The 16,681-nt window shown below is 34.1% G+C and overlaps 1 protein-coding gene across 1 annotated transcript; it reads right to left on the bottom strand.

The window, feature by feature from the left end:
* Nucleotides 1-942: 942 nt before the first annotated feature.
* LOC107636625 (uncharacterized) lies at nucleotides 943-2,519 on the bottom strand. The gene is made up of 4 exons (XM_088485822.1): nucleotides 2,215-2,519; nucleotides 1,961-2,049; nucleotides 1,231-1,467; nucleotides 943-1,043 (listed from the first exon to the last, which is right to left on the bottom strand). The coding sequence occupies exons 1-4, from the start codon at nucleotides 2,517-2,519 to the stop codon at nucleotides 943-945; spliced, it is 732 nt and encodes a 243-aa protein (XP_088341948.1).
* Between the last annotated feature and the right edge of the window lie 14,162 nt (nucleotides 2,520-16,681).

Genomic DNA, 16,681 nt, shown 5'->3' with positions numbered 1-16,681 from the left:
TTCCACTAAGTTTTATCCAAAATGTTTAGAAAAATTTCGGCAAAACCTCCCCTAAAACTTGGATATTTCCACCGTCCACGGTTCCAACAAACACAACCAATTCACAACTTATGTCTCAGCCATACCCAACCAAATTTATCAAACCAAATAATAGGACATTTGTCATTTTTCAACCATGACACAAGTAAAATGTGATAAATAGATCCATATACAAATTAAAATATACTAATATAAAATGGGAATCATCTACGAAAATGTATTAAAACCATAAGCAACTTTAGGAGTACCTTTAAGGTCTAGTTTGTTTCATTGTCAAAGCGCGCTATCAGAGAGTTCACAACAGCTTGTTGAGCTTCCAATTGAGCTTTCACTCGAGCTTATTCTTCCTTTTTGGCGTGTTTGTTGCTTTTTAAGTTTTTCTTTGAGCACATCTATTTTCTTTGTTAGCTCCTCACAGTCTTCCATTGCCTCTTGAAGTTGTACTTGAATACTTAACTTAGATTTCTAAGCCTTTATGCCATAACCTAGCATCACAGTGACTATCACTTTCAAAGGGCTCTATGTAAACTAAATTCCAAAGCGGTTCTCTATAACTCCACAATACAAACTATCCTAATTCAATGCCTTGTAAAAAATACAAAATCAATAACAAAATTGAATTAATATTTCTATGTTAATAATGATGGTGTAGTTACCTAAAAACACAAAAATTTAAGAAAACAAAAAGTATCAAAATCACCAAAAAAATGCAAAAAATAGAATCAAAATAATAAGGCACTAGAGTAAAATAATCAGGCACCATAGAATTGTCAACTTTCTGATAAAACATAATTGAAACAACAGAAATTGAAAACGCCATCAGGCTCCAAAAATTGATTACCGGTAGTAAATGCTCCGAGTGGTTCCAAAACCTTTTTTCTGATTAATTATCAAAACGAAACATCAAATATTAAGTTTGGAGAAAGAGTCAAATGCACATTGCACTTCAGCATTAGGCCCATTGCCTGCATCAACAACTATATGGAAACCACCCAATGGCTTCTCTGTCAGTAGACAATGCAATATAAAAGATTAGCAAATAGAATCAGAACATTCAAAAAAACGACAGAGGAAAAACTGTAAATGCTACAATAAAAATAATAACACATAATGTATCCCAATTAGAACTCCATTATTAACCACTTCATTTACCAAACAACTATTTATTATCATACCAATATCAAGACATACCTATGCTTCCCGCTGCTTTGCGAACTGCCTTTACTAGGTCAGATGTATATACATTCATGTAATCAACTTGCTTAATAGATGATGAAGCCTTTCTCTCAGAATTTGCTAAACTTTCAGCTGTAAATTGATTGTATATATCAGCAGCTCGCTCTAATACGTCTTTGATATCAGTCTTTCCAAGTCCACCAGCATTTGTGAAAAATTTGAATCCATTCCGGTTAAAGGGCAGATGACTCGCTGTTTCACATATAGAGATGTTTCATAAACAATTGGTGAGTTAAACATTCAAAATTTCATTTTATCCATGAGAAATTATTTTTCAATTACCAAAACCAAACTAAACTAACATAAAAGTGTCTGTCAAAACCCATGGATGTTAATTATTAACAAACAGGAAATAGTAAAAACAATTCATGACCACCAATACAATAACAAGCTAGTAAGAAAAACCACTCAGTCTAACAGCTAAGGGTTAAGGCATAAATAGTAGTTCCTTGACATAGTATATCAGGTTTCATGGCTAAGTGATTTTGTTTGAACCCTCCTTTCAACATTCTCCAAGATTCATTATAGTTTCACAAGAAGAAGCATGTGCAATACCAATCTCTACAGATAACTCAAAAGGGCTTTTGCATTGAAGAGCATGTTACAAACAAAATCTAAAGCTTTCAAACAACTATGATGTCTTACAGTTAGAATAGTGACATTCAGCTACAACCTCATCATGTACCTGTTATCATAATGGATCCATCAACAGGACACAAGAATGCTTCATCCTTTGTGAGTGTGCTATTGAACATGGCTGGTGTTGATGCTAATCTGAAAAGAGCAAACAATGGTATTAACTGACTAGGCCATTAGAATGGTCTTATCCATGGTGAAAACTACTAAATTAGGCAAACAAAAGAAAGACAACCAATTAGTATCATGTCTGACCCAATGAACAAATAAGGAGAAAAAAAACACACACACACACACACTCACTCATTTGCAGACATTGCTGCTGGGAACCTAGGACAAGGTGGAACTACAAAAAGGAAACACGGTTCAAGGCGCGGGCAACTCACTGTAAAAAGAAGAATGACAGAAGTGGAGCGGCGGCTCCGATGGCGACCTCCGGCAGCGGCGACGGAGACAGCTTCACAGTCGGCGACGTGGTGTGGCGATGGGCGGACCCGTGGCGACAGATCTGACGCGCGTCTCCTCTCTCCGTGGCTGAGCTCCCTCGCGGTTCTGTTTCCTCCCTCGTGCGTCCTTCTCTTGTGACGGAACAGTGGCGGCGACGGCATGGAGCACGGCGCGGCGGTGGTGACGAGGCGTGGTGAAAACCGGCGATGACAGTAACGACGCGGCTGGCGGCGATGGCTTCACGGACTGCGATGGCTTCACGGACGGCGACGCGGCTGACGGCGCGACTCCCTCTCCTCCCGGTTCTGGCGGTGACAACAGCGCGGCCCTCTCTCATCGTCGGATCTCCTTTCTTCTCTCTTCCCCTTTCTCCCTCTTCGTGCTTCCCCTCTTCCCCTTTCTTTCTTTTATTTCTTTTCTAATTGCTGTTTGGTTTCTTTTTGTGTGTATTGAGTGTGAGTGTGTGACCGTGGGCGGCTGTGTGGCTGCTGTTTGTGTGTTAGAGGGTTAGGGTAGAAAATTAGGTTTAAGTAGGATTGGGATTAAGTTAGGATTTAGTGTTTTGGGAGTGTAAATTAAAGTTTTGTTTAGAGTAAAATTATTAATAAAATAATAAAATAAAGTAATAATTTAAAACTAAATTAAATATAAAGTAATTATCTTTGAAATGCCGTTTAATTACTAACTTGAAATCTATCTTCGAATAAATACTAATTTAATGAAAATTTTTAATAATTAAATTAATTTCTTTTATTTATAAAATAAAGTTAAAAATCTAAATATTTAAAAGTAAGATATATAAAATATTTATTATTTATTTATTTATTTATTTTATTTTATAAAAAATTATATAAACAAAATTTTTTAGCGTGTTTAACATTTTGAAAAAAAATTGTTATAAAATGTATTTACATTTTGTGATAAACAAATAACTTATTACAAATAATGTTGATTTGTGACAAATTAATTTTTTGTTACAAAACAATTGGAGTTTTTGAAACAAAAAGATATTTTGTTACAAAATATTACAAATTTTTGCAACTTCTTTATTTTTTGTTACAAAATATTATAATATTTCGTAACAAAACAAAGGTTCGTTACAAAAACTAACATAATTTGTAACAACAAAAGTTAGATTGTTACAAAATATTAGCATGTTTTGTAACAACTTGTAATGTTATTACAAAAAATTATTCTTTTGTAACAATTACTAATTATTATTACAAAAAATTATTTTTTTGTAACAATCTTAAATTTGATACAAAATTTTTGTTACAAATATTCCATTTTCTTGTAGTGCTGAGTCAGTGGTGCAGGAGGCGGTGACGATGTCTGTGTGTCACCAGCAGGGTCGATGCCAGTAGTGCGTATCTGGGCCTGGTACACCTCCATCTAAGTCTCCATACGCTACATCCGCTCCAGCAACTCCCTAAACTCTAGCCTGAGTTCATCCGTAGAAGTCTCGTGGGTGAGGATCACTTGATACATCTCCCAATAATCGTTAAGCTCCTGAGCCTGCTGATGAAGGCTACGCTGGAACTCCTGCACCTGGAGCCTCAAATCCATGCCTTCCTCAGGATGGACGGCTCGACTGGTGGCGGAGCCTGACGACGGCCTCAACGTTGAGGTGCAGAGGCTACTAGCAAAGAACGACCCCATCCCGTATACGTGGTTCTTGTACAGGGCTAAGGCGGTCTCATGCCAAACCGCATCGGGGTTGACGACTGAGGCCGCAGATCCATCGGCGATGTCCTCCTTACTTTGCTGAGACTGCTAAGTCGCGGCCTCTAGTTTCTGTGTGTAGGACTTCTGTGCAATTAACACAAGTTACTGTGATTAGTAAGATATATATATAATCTCAAATAATTTCATAGCAGAAGATAATCAGATGTATGTTTACTCACATAATGGTCTTGAGACTGCTGATCAATAAGTCTCGCTTTGTTCTCCTTCAGCATGTGGGTGTATTTGAACATCTCCGCCAATGTGCTCTCGCATTCCAACGACTTCGACTACACCAGTTGTATTGAAATACAAAATTATTAGAATGGCTAGTAATGATATGTAAAACAGCTAACATAACGAAGTTATTAACAATATTAAAGGAACTACATACTAGTCTAGCCTTCATCTTCTTAAGGTTGTCTAGCCGCCGGTGTACTGGGACGACCTGGCCGATTCCCTATTAGCTCGGTTTGTGAGACGTCAATGCTTGAACCCCGCATCAGTCTCGCTTCCAATGAGCCGACAGGTCCTTCTTTACCTCCGATCGGAGCCAGCACATCCGCTGGTCCCACCCATGACGAACATCATCCAGCATCTGCTAGAGCTGCCAACCCATCCTATAGTTGAATATTTTCCAAATGGCTAGGTCGTGCTCAGCATCCCAAATGAATTGCAGCTGCAACAAAGAAGCTTTTTAGGTAAACAAGATAGAAGATATAAACTAGTTAAAAAAGTTTAAAACAGAAATAATAATGAAAGTAATTACCGTCTAGTTCTCAAACCAGCGCTGCCTGGTGTCAGCATAGATCTTCATGTAGCTGGGCTAGGACTGGTCATATATTAGCTTGATGACATTCGTCATCTCCTGAATACACACATTCAGGTTCGGCAAAAACCTAACAACAACCCACAAGCAAGAATCAACTCTAATCATTAAATCTAGAAAACAGGAATCAGGAATCATAATCACGAAAACTAGAAAATAATAACCAGCAATCCAAATCAACCTAAATCCACTAAATAGGAATTAGGTTTCAGGAAATTTCAGCAGTAACATGAATTATAATCAGGAAAACTAGAAAACAATAACCAGCAATCCAAATCAACCTAAATCCACTAAACAGGAATCAGGTTTCAGGAACTTTCAGCAATAATAGAAATCATAATCATGAAAACTATAAAATAATAACCAACAATTAACACTTAAATCAACTAAACTAGAAACAACTCATACACTTTCAGCGATAACCATAAACAGAAAATACATGAGCATTGAACGTGTTATTTACCCCGTGCCGCCATCAGGCCAAATGTGCAACCGTGTGGTGGGAGGTGGTGGAGGGGCATCAGATGCTGCTTTACTTCCATGACTGGACTCCAGGGCGCAGCATCCGTCGCTCGAGTCGGCGTCACCGTGGATGCGGGATGCTGAACGATTGGAGGCGGCGTCGCCACTGTGGATGGAGGCACGTAGTTGGGGTTAGGGACTATGATGAATGGCTAGTCTGTTAAACCCGCATCCTGTGGCGTCACCAGCGTGGTCGGAGTAGAGGGAGAAGATCCAGAAGTTCCGGGGTACCAAAAGAAATCCTCTCTCTACCTGAACCACGGCTACAACCACGACCAGGAGCCTGATCCGCAGCACCTCTGCTCGTCAACATGTCTGCAAATAAAGGTTATCAACGCATCAATTAACACAATTAGACAATTCCAAATACTTCAACAATTCAAGACCTAATGTATTGAATCAAACCTAACTTAATCAACCTAAATCTATTAAGATTAGAAAACTAACTCTGAACTAACCTTGAAACTGATTCAAAATTGAAAGTGAAATTCTAATCAAATAATCTAAACTAAATTAAACTAAAATTAAACAATTAGCAAACAATCTCAGAAACAATTTCTCAGCAAAATAGTCATCAATGCAGCAATTAACATAATTAGACAATTCTAAACATTTCAATAATTCAAGACATAATGTATTAAATCTAGCCTAACTTAATCAATTTAAATCCACTAAGATTAGAAAACTAACCCTGAACTAACTTTGAAACTGATTCAAAATTGAAATTGAAATTCTAAGTAAACCTAAACTAAATTAAACTAAAATTAAACAATTAGCAAACAATCTCAGCAACAATTTCTCAACAAAACAGTCATCAGCGCAAGAAATAACAAAATCAGTGAATTCCAAACACTTCAACAATTCAAAATCTAATGTATTGAATCAAACCTAAATTAATCAAACTAAATTGTAAACCCTAAACAAATTCAAATTACAGACCCAAGAATCACAATAGCATGCTTAATTGCCTATTAACTAAGAGAAATCCTAATAAAAAAAATCTAATTTTACTCTAAATCAATCTAACAGCAAAAATTAGTTTAACAAAATGAAATTACTAACGCAAAATTAAAATCTAATTAAACCATAATAAATTTAAAACAGAAAAGATTAAATTGAAAATTGAAAAAAATCCTAAAACCAACCTCAGAGCAAGAAGAGTGGCGCAACGGTGGAGGTGGAGATTGCAGCGGTGGAGGTGGCTTGCCGGAATGCGCCTCGGTGGAAAGGGTGGCGGATGTCGTGGTGGTGGAGGCTGGGCTCGTGGTGGAGGTTCTACTTCCCCAAATCCATGTGAAGCATTGAGCGCGACCGGCAACGGAGGTTCTGACTCGCCGAGAATGGTGGAGCGGCAGCGACAGCGATGGGAGGGGCAGAGAACCTGCGACGAAGGTGGAGGAAGTAATGAGAGAGAGAGAGAGAGAGAGAGAGAGGGTGGTGATGAAGAGAGAGAAGGAAAAATTCGAAATGGGGGAGACAAAGGTTCGCGCTATCATTTAGGGCACGGTTACTATCGGAAAATCCGACGTTAACGTTTTTCGTGTGCCTAAAACGCAGTGTTTCACTAAATAAGGTTACTGTCGGATTTACCCGGTAGTGGGGCCCGCCAAAATTTCTTTTTTTTCCACCAAATATTACTATCAGAACAACAATTCCGACAATAATATTTGACGGTTACGAGTTTATAGCCAAATTCGATGGAAAACTCGCCACTAACGTCCGACACTAAATACGACGATAAAATCGACGGTACTCAACGTTTTTCTCATAGTGTATGGAAAACGGTTGACCACATCCTTCATGGAAGCAAATAATATAAATAAAAGAGTTATTAGCTCTTCCAGGGTTCTCACACACATTCATATTACGATTATTATTTCACCTCTAAAATTAGGGATGACAACGTATCTCCATGGAGGCGGAGACATGCCCCCGTCGCCCGCCCCCGCCACCCATAATATATCCCCGTCTCCGCGATGGGTAATGGGGCTCCCGTATCCGATCCATTGAGAATCAGAGTCTCTATGGATATCCACGAATTTAAAAAAAAAAAAAGCAAAAATTTCACAGAAAACAATTTTAGAATTCAACTCAACTATAATAGAAATTCAACTCAATAATAATACAAATTCTACTCTAAATCCTATTATATTTCCATCACTCAGAGTTTCTGAAACTTCTTCCATATGAAATGAATTCAAACTACTCATCTTCATCTATTTTTAATTTTCAAATACAAATTTTTTCGCATACATTGAACCTTAGCCTCTCCAACACTGTATCCAATGGCCATCGCAGCATTCAAATCCACCATAGATATGATCATTTTAATAATAGACATCAAAACAAAGGCACATTTTGGGACATTTTTTCGAACAGAGACAAATTAAATTAACAAGCAAATTTAAATCACAGAAATCACAACAAAATTTGGGCACATTTTTTCATCACAAGCAAGAATTTTCAGTATTACAACATTAACAACTAATATAAAATTTACAAAAATCACAGCAAATTACATTAATCATAGAAATCACAATAATAGTATAATAATTAAAATCATAGAAATCACATAGAAGGAGTTACCGGAAGGAAGATGTCGATGACGGGGATGAAGAATGATGAAGACGCACGACACTTTTTGGAACGACGAAGACGGCGACGCTCTCTGACACAACGAAGATGGCGACGCTCTCTGACGCAATGACATTCTCCTCGACTAAGTGAGGCATGCGATGCGACGTTCTCTTCGGGAAGGTTTCCTCTGGCGTGCGATGACTGCTGCGATGACCTTGAGAGTGAGAGGAGGAAGCAGTAGAAAGGGAAAGTACAACGGTAAGGAGGGAGGAGGGTGGCGGACGGCGGTGAGAAGAGAGGGAGTTTTTGTTGATTGCTGAACTGGGAAGAAGAGAGGGAGTGACGAGTAGGGTTACAGAGGGTGAATGAATCATATATATATAAAAATAAATATAGGGTAAGGTGCGGGTTGAGTCTCAATCCTACCCGATCAACCCGTACCCTATATATGTATATGTTATATACTTATATAAAAATATGTTTCAAGTGGATGATGAACCAAAGACCTCTCACTAAATACAAAAGTTCCTTAGCTACTAAGAGAAGATCATTAATTAATAATTTAATATGTTTTTTTTTACATAAAAGTTAGTTCTATTTTAAATTATCATCAAATTATATAACAATGTTGCATTTTTTTAGTAATCCACGGATAAAGTCGGGTATCTGCAAGTTAAGAACGAATATGATAAAGTTAAGTTTATATAAAAATCTCAACTTATAAGTAGGATTAGGATTGAATCCAAACTTTACTTTATCCTACTCATTGCCAACCCTATCACATATATCTGCTTCATCCAAAAAAATTATCATCCCTATCTAAAATTCTATAACTTGAGCATTGAAGTCTTTTTACGGCTACTTCACTTCCATGAAGACGCCAACCTAAAGATCAGAGATCCGTTGGAGTCTCATATTCCATCCTACAAATTTATGTTCCATAACTACAAGAGGTAATCTTTTTACCTTCAATATATATATATATTACCAGAATATATAATATTATTATATTAAATTATAATGGTGAGTAGATTAATGTATATGAGTTAATAAGATGTATTTAATTAATTATAAATATACGTCAATGAAGTTTTTTAATGTTTCAAGTATGTAAATTAGCACTTTTATTTTAAAAAAGGATACTTTCTTTTAATCCTTTCTTTGTGCTTTTAAAATAAATATAGAAGTAAAAAAGTAAGTAAAATTTTAGTTTTTTTTTTTTTTTAATTAGAAGCATGTAGGAAAAATCTATTTTTAACCAAAAAGCAAATTGAAAATAGTAAAAGATAATATAAATATTAATTTTCCATTATTGTTTACAATTATGAATTAATAATTTTCAAATTTATCTTTATAATTTGTTAAATAACAAATCTAACTATTTGATTTATCTTTATTAATAATACAAAGATATGATTGGCGTAATTTGCTTGGTTATTATTTTGTTTAGTTTGTAATTAGTTTTTTTTAATTAATTTTAATTCCCATGTTTCTATTGCAAATTAAGAAACTGTCTTTAAAATTATGAATTTTAAATATAAAATATTTCAACTTTCTAAGTAAGCAAATGTGTTTAAAAATTATATATTTTTTTATAGTTGATAGTTGATACAATATAATTTATATAAGAGGTTATTAATATTCAATTGTAATTAATTCTTATTTTTATTGACAATTAATACGATTGATAAAATTTAAGAAGAAACTAAAAAATTTAATTGTAATTTTTCTATTTTCTGATTTGAGTAAACGAGTTTTAAATTTTACAACAAGATTTAGTTTCACTTTTACTCACGTTATTGTTTCAAAAGGGGTATAAAATTAAAGAATAATTCTCCACATCCAAACAATTTGAACATTTAAGTTCATCCAAATTATTTGAGTTATGCATTTCTTTTTTTAATTTTCTTCTCCTCTTGCACTTTTTCTTCTTCATTTCAAATACTACGTCTTCTTCTTTTTCTCCTTTTTTATTATTTTTCAATTTCGTTACCGTTATCACTAACAACACCTCCTCCTTCTCCTCCTCGTCCTCGTATTGAAATTTCATCTCCTTCTTCTTTTTTATCTTTTTCCTCCATTATCATGCATTATCATCATCGTTATCGTTATTGTCTTCTTCTAATACGTATCGTCATTATCGTTATCATCGAATTTTTGTCATATTGATGACATTGTTTAATCTAAAATTAATTTGGATGAATTTTTGTTCAAAATTGACTTGTTTGTGAATTCGAATTTATATAATGGACAATTTTCGGTTCATTTGATAGTATACAATGATTTCGTTTTGATAATATTTTTTGTTCATTTGATACGCAAGTATTTCTGAATTCAAATTTATATAATGGACAATTTTCAGTTCATTTGATATTATACAATGATTTTGTTTTGATAATATTTTCGATTCCGAAATTATTTAATGACGTGACCATAGAGAATCAGAATCAATAAAGATGTTAGAAAAATGTTGGTGTTGTTGGTGATGACTATAATGATAATGGAGGAAAAAGAAGAAAAGAAAGGAGGAAATCAAAGAAATTCAAATAAAAAAGAAACAGGAGGAGGAGGAGGAGGAGAAGGAAGAAGAGGAGATGGATGTGATGATATAGTCAGTGGCGGAGCTTAGTTCAGACAAGGGGGGCCATGGCCCCCCCAAACTTTTTATAAAAAACTTAGTAGTACTTTTTCAAAAGATAAAAAATAGTTCAATTGACTTAAATACTTTACTATGACTTAAAGTATCTAATAAGTTCAATAAACAACACTCTCTCTATTTTTAAGTTCAAATATAAAAAATTAGATCTTTTTTATTTATTTAATTTAATTTTTATATGATAAAAAATAATAGAATATTCAATAAGTATTAATATTATTGTATTTGTATAAATTGATAAAAAAATTCAATAAATATTATAAATTTTAATATTTGTCCTTCTAACTTCTTCTTTACATATTTTACAAGATATATATTCAAATTTTTATATAAAATAATAATGAAAAATCAAAGAATTGATATATTTTTTAAGAGGAAGACTAATATTTAAGAAAGAGAACATATAACTTTTACAATATCAACACCTGTAGATAGTTCTTCTACTTTAATGAATCATGAAGAAAGTGAGATATAACCTTCAAAAGTTCAAAAAGTTACATCCGATGACTTTAGCCTTAAGTTTTTGGAACGAGATCTTGAAAAACAGCTTTAAATTTGGCAATATCACCCAAACCAAAGAGATGAGATTAGACGAGCTTATCTTAAATGGGGTTCATATCAAAAATATTTTGACAATTATTTTCTAGCTGGCCCCCCCAAAATTTGGTTTCAAGTTCCGCCACTGGATATAGTGGTGGTGACGATGACCATAATGAAAAAAGATAAAGAAAAAGGAGAAAGAGAAAGAGAAAGAAGAGAAAAAAGAGGAAGACTTAAATGTGTAGCAGACCTCAAAATTAAAATAATTAATTAATTAATTAAACTCTAAATAAGTATGTCAAAGCAATGACAAAAATAAAAAAAATCAAGCGAACAAAAATAGAAAGATCTAAAAATAACACGTGCTGATAACCTAATAAAATTAGGTTATAATGTTGCTCATCTTCATCCTTTCAGTTAGCGGTAAGAATTCATATTTTAAATCTTGCTAGATTCAAATCAAATCTAAAATTTAAATTTAAATTTAAATTAAATTCAGTCTTAAATTTAGTTATGAATTAATTTTAAAAATATAAGTTAGAATACATATATAATACAACATTTTAATTACTTAGTATAATCATTTCTCCCTTTACATATTTACGTTTTAGTAATTATCTAAATTTTTTCTGTATTTAATTTGTTTAATGACAATTAATGTTCACAAGATTTCAGAAATAAATTTTGTTATACAAAATTTGTGTGTGTATATATGAATCACAAGATTATAGACACTACTGAATTATAAAATTTTTTCACTGTTATATTCAACTGAAATAATTTGGCTGGCTAGGAAAAAATGTGAGTTTTAATGCACTTTTTCAATTAGATTTAATTTGTATTATTTTATATCAGATATATTATATACAGTTTTTATTGTTCTTTAATTTTGTTTACAAATTTTAGAAAAGAAAGATACAGGCCACAATTAGGAGGGATTTGACGTCTCGATTCGTGTATTTTTTTTAAGAGAAAGAATAACTTATTTGATCACATGTTTTTAGTGTAAAGCGCACCGTTAATAACATTAATATTATGCTAAATTATACAATAAAAATATAAGTTTATCGATCTTTTTTTTTATGAGATAAAAAAAAAATTGAAAAAGGTAGGACTGATATTTTAAATAATAATAAAATAATTAAAATAATTATAAAAAAATTTATTTTTTTTTTATATTACGTCAATCTATACAGTAAAATGTCCTAATATTATACATTATGAATTTGTGGTCAATTTTGACCAACGTACCGAGATGCACAAGCTTCTAAAATTAAGTATCCCATAACGTAGGTTGTCAGTTTTGCTAGAGTGACATTGTTTAATTGTAATATAAAGTCTTGCAAAATTTTAAAAGAAAAAGAAGGAATCATTATTATACAAATATAATTTTCTGAGTTGGGCTAGAAATAGTATGAAAGCTTAATGGGCCGTTGGTTTTATACTTGGCTCCTCTTTCAAGAGAATCTACCGCCCAACTTTTGTTGTGAGCAACGTCCCAAGGCTGTATATATATATTTTTTTGGGTGACTAAATCTCAACCCAAGGCTGTATATGTTTTCCTCTGCTCTTTTATCTTTCTTTTAATATTTTATTTAAATAAATAATTTGTTGTGGTATTATCTGCTAACTATTAGTTAGTATAGATGATAAAATAATATTTCAAAATCAACTTAAAGTATATTCTTCAAATAAAATAAAAATATTTATGAAATTGTTCACAATATTTATTTATTTTTTAAGAACAAAATAAAAATTTTAGACTACTTGAATGAAAATTTTTTAAAGTAAAAAAGTTGGTAAAATAGTAAAGTGAAAAATTAATCACTCTTAAATTAAGATAATAGAACATATATTTTATAAAAGTTACAAAATTAATGGTAATTAACTCCCCATTTTACTACTTTACCAACTTCTTCACTTTAGAGAATCTAAATTCGGGTTACTTCACCTTGAAAAATACATAACTTGATGGCCACGATACGATGCTGAGTCGGAGGCAGTGAAAAGGTGCTAACTCTGGAGCGAATAGCCGGTGTGTTTCTCCAATATAACATGATACAATGGAGAAAAGAGATTTTTTTATTTAAATTATTTAAATATAATATTTACAAAAATGTGTAATTTATAGCGTATTTACGCATTTATGTTAACCTTATACATCCCGGATACAAAGGTACCAAAACCTAAAAAAACACAACTCAGTTATTCTATACCCAGGATACAAGCAATATTAAAATACGTGCACAAGTCGGGTGCACTGCATCCGAGATAGAGCCTTAAGAAATTTTATGGTACTGTACTCGAGATACATCCATAATAAGTATGGTGGCACTGTATCCGGGATACGTGCTTAAATAAATAGGGGTCTTTGAACTCTAGATACGAAAATATCTCTATATGCAACTTCTTGTGCAATCCATTCTACATCCATCTTTATGCTATCTATTCTTCCTTTCCTTCTTTTCAAAAAAAAAAAGGTTAGTAACCAGTTTTTTTTTTAATAGTTTATCATAATGGAATCATTAGAAATGGTGATGAGGGAGTAATATTTGAGTGCAATTCAACTGTGATACTGCGCACTTCCGTATTGATTCTCTAGATGTGCTTAAGAATGTTATCTTGATCAACATGGGAGCAATTAATCGGTTCGAAGGAGGTTAGCTGAGTAGCATATAGATTCATATCAACGCTGTCTAGTGGAGGTTTTAAAAAAATAGGACGTTTTGGGTTGAAGAAGATAAGCACGTCAGTATAATGTTTGATGTACATGGCAGACTAATCCGGTCGGGTGTCATCTGCAGTAGCTAGGGATCATCGTACGGTGTCCACCGAAACTGAAAACACGTATAATACTATATTTAGTACTAGAAGAGTAATTTGTGAATAACATATGAAGATTCGAAACATCATAACTCGTCAAACCTTAGGGCATCCATCCTACGCCGCAATCTAAGACCTCTGTCATGATGGTTGTCCTACCAAGTCATGCCAACCTAATAACCGAAAAAAATTTCAGTTAGTTTTTAATATTGCACATTCTTATTATTACAACAAAAATATTAAATAACTACCTTGAAGCAAGAGAAAATCTGAGAATGTTGCATTTGACAGGACAGAAAGTCGGGAACTTGTGGTAGATCCACGACTAATGGCACGCACTCGACAATATCCATCATATCCTGTCGGGCAGCGCTGCACAATGAATGATAGGTGTGAGACAGCATTGCAGAGCCCATGACAACCGTCTGGAACTATCAAAGTCCTCCAGAAGTGGCAGCCATCTGAGAGGGACAAAGTTGGTTGACTTGTTTATAAACAAGTATCCCCCGATCAACATAAGTAAGTAACATTTGGCATACTGGCGGAGAGTAGCCTCATTAGCCCCCGATGGAATGTGGGTCATCCTGTTCCTGAACCAAGTCATCTTCAGCCCAAAATTCTACTTCCTGTCCTCGGAACTGGGGTGGAGGCCTATCATTGAGCAAATTTGCAACCTACTGCCATGTGGGGTGTCTATGAAATTGCTGAAAATCTCTAGTGCAGTTGCCTATCGGGTAACCATTTGTGCGCAATCTAAGATGATATGCCACATCCTAGAATGTGATGGTGACCTCACCCCATGAAAGGTGGAAAGTATGGGTTGGTCTCCAACGCTCCACAAATACAGAGAGTAAGATATTGTCGAAGATGAAATCCCTTAACTCTACTGTATGTCCAAACTCAGCCTCAATGATATAAGGTAGTAGCACCTTGATGATTGGACTTTTGACGGCTTAGAATTTCACAATTGAAAGCTCGTTGTAATATAGTTCCTAAACCAAGCAATAGTCCTTTCATACAAAAATTTGTTTGTCACTAGTACAAACCCCTAAATTTATAAACCAAAGTATTGAACCTCGGGTCATTCTCCCTAGAAATTGTAATAAAGTGTCCTTGTTATTGGTTATGAAGTATGTTTGGGGTTTTTGAGATAGGAGACAAGAAATGTAAAATGCAACGAAAATAAACTAATAACTATGAAAAGCTCTTGGCAAGGTTATGAGAACTAGAAGTCCTATCCTAGTTATCCTCCTCAATTGTGATCATAAATTGTCCATTGCTACCACTTAGTTAACCTTTAACCATGGAGAAAAGTCAAGTGGATGAGTCAACTTGATTCCACAAGTCCTAGCCAATTCCCAAGGGAAAGACTAGCTTTAGTGGTATCCAAATCAATTAGCAACTTCTAATTGTCAATCAACAAAGGAATTAGATAACTCAAGCGTCACTAATTACTCCACCTAGGCCAAGAGGAACAAAATCTACACTAAAATCCAACCAAGTATTTTATCAAACACTTGGAAGGCATAAAAGGAAAGCAAAGTAAATTGATAACAACAATGAAATCTAACAACTACTTATTGCAAGAAATTAATAACAACAATCAAAAGAAACACAATTATTATGAATTACCTCAAATTGAATTGGAAGAAAATAGAAGGAACAAGAGTAGATCTACAATAAAGCATGGAAACAACATAAAAAAAATTACAACAAAAGAATAGAAGAATGATGATTGCAACAACAAGGAATTGAGAAGAAGAAATAGAAGAAAGCATGAATGAAAACCTAGATCTAAGAACTAAACCTAATCCTAATCCTAATTCTAGAGAGAAGGGAGAGCTTCTCTCTCTAAAACTACTCTAAACTACTCCTAATGTGTGTTAATGATGCTAAGTGTGTGAATGATGCCTTCCCCCTTCAATCCTTGGTCCTTAAATGCATTTTGGCGCCAAAGTTGGTTGAAATTGGGCCCCACAGCTCTTAGAAATCGCTGGGCACGTTTTCTATTTAAAAAATCACATGCGCCCATCGGCGCGTACGCGTACAGTGCGCGTGCGCGCCCCTTGAGATTTTCGCAATCCACGCGTGCGCGTACAGTGCGCGTGCGCGTGGATGCACATTTCCAATTCTTTGTCTTTTCCATGATTTCTCCACTTTATATGCTTTCTTCTTCACTCTTTTGATCAATTCCTAGCCTTTTCAACCTGAAATCACTTAACAAACAAATCAAGGCATCTAGTGGAATCAAATGTGAATCAAATTTAGCTAATTAAGGATCTAGAAAGCATGTTTTCACACTTAAGCACAAATTAGGAAACAATCATGAAACCATGCTATTTCATTGAATAAATGTGGGTAAAAGGTGATGAAATCCCGCAAGTTAAGCACAAGATAAACCCTAAATATGGGGTTTATCAACCTCCCCACACTTAAACCAAGCATGTCCTCATGCTTAAACCAAGAATGAAGTAAGGGTATGGCATTTATTCAATGAAAACTAACTAAATGCAACCTAAACTATATGCAACTATCTACATGCAATTGCTTTGGTCAAAATAAATCAATTCACAAGAATACATATATGCACAAGGGCTAAGGACTAGCAAGTCTAATTCACAATTGAATTGAGTTATTAAATATTTTTATAAACT

This window comes from Arachis ipaensis, chromosome B4, assembly GCF_059453495.1.
Source record: "Arachis ipaensis isolate K30076 ecotype BB chromosome B4, ASM5945349v1, whole genome shotgun sequence".
Lineage (NCBI taxonomy): Eukaryota > Viridiplantae > Streptophyta > Magnoliopsida > Fabales > Fabaceae > Arachis > Arachis ipaensis.
Note: the sequence above shows the minus strand (reverse complement) of the source record. Positions and strands in the feature narration are given on the sequence as shown.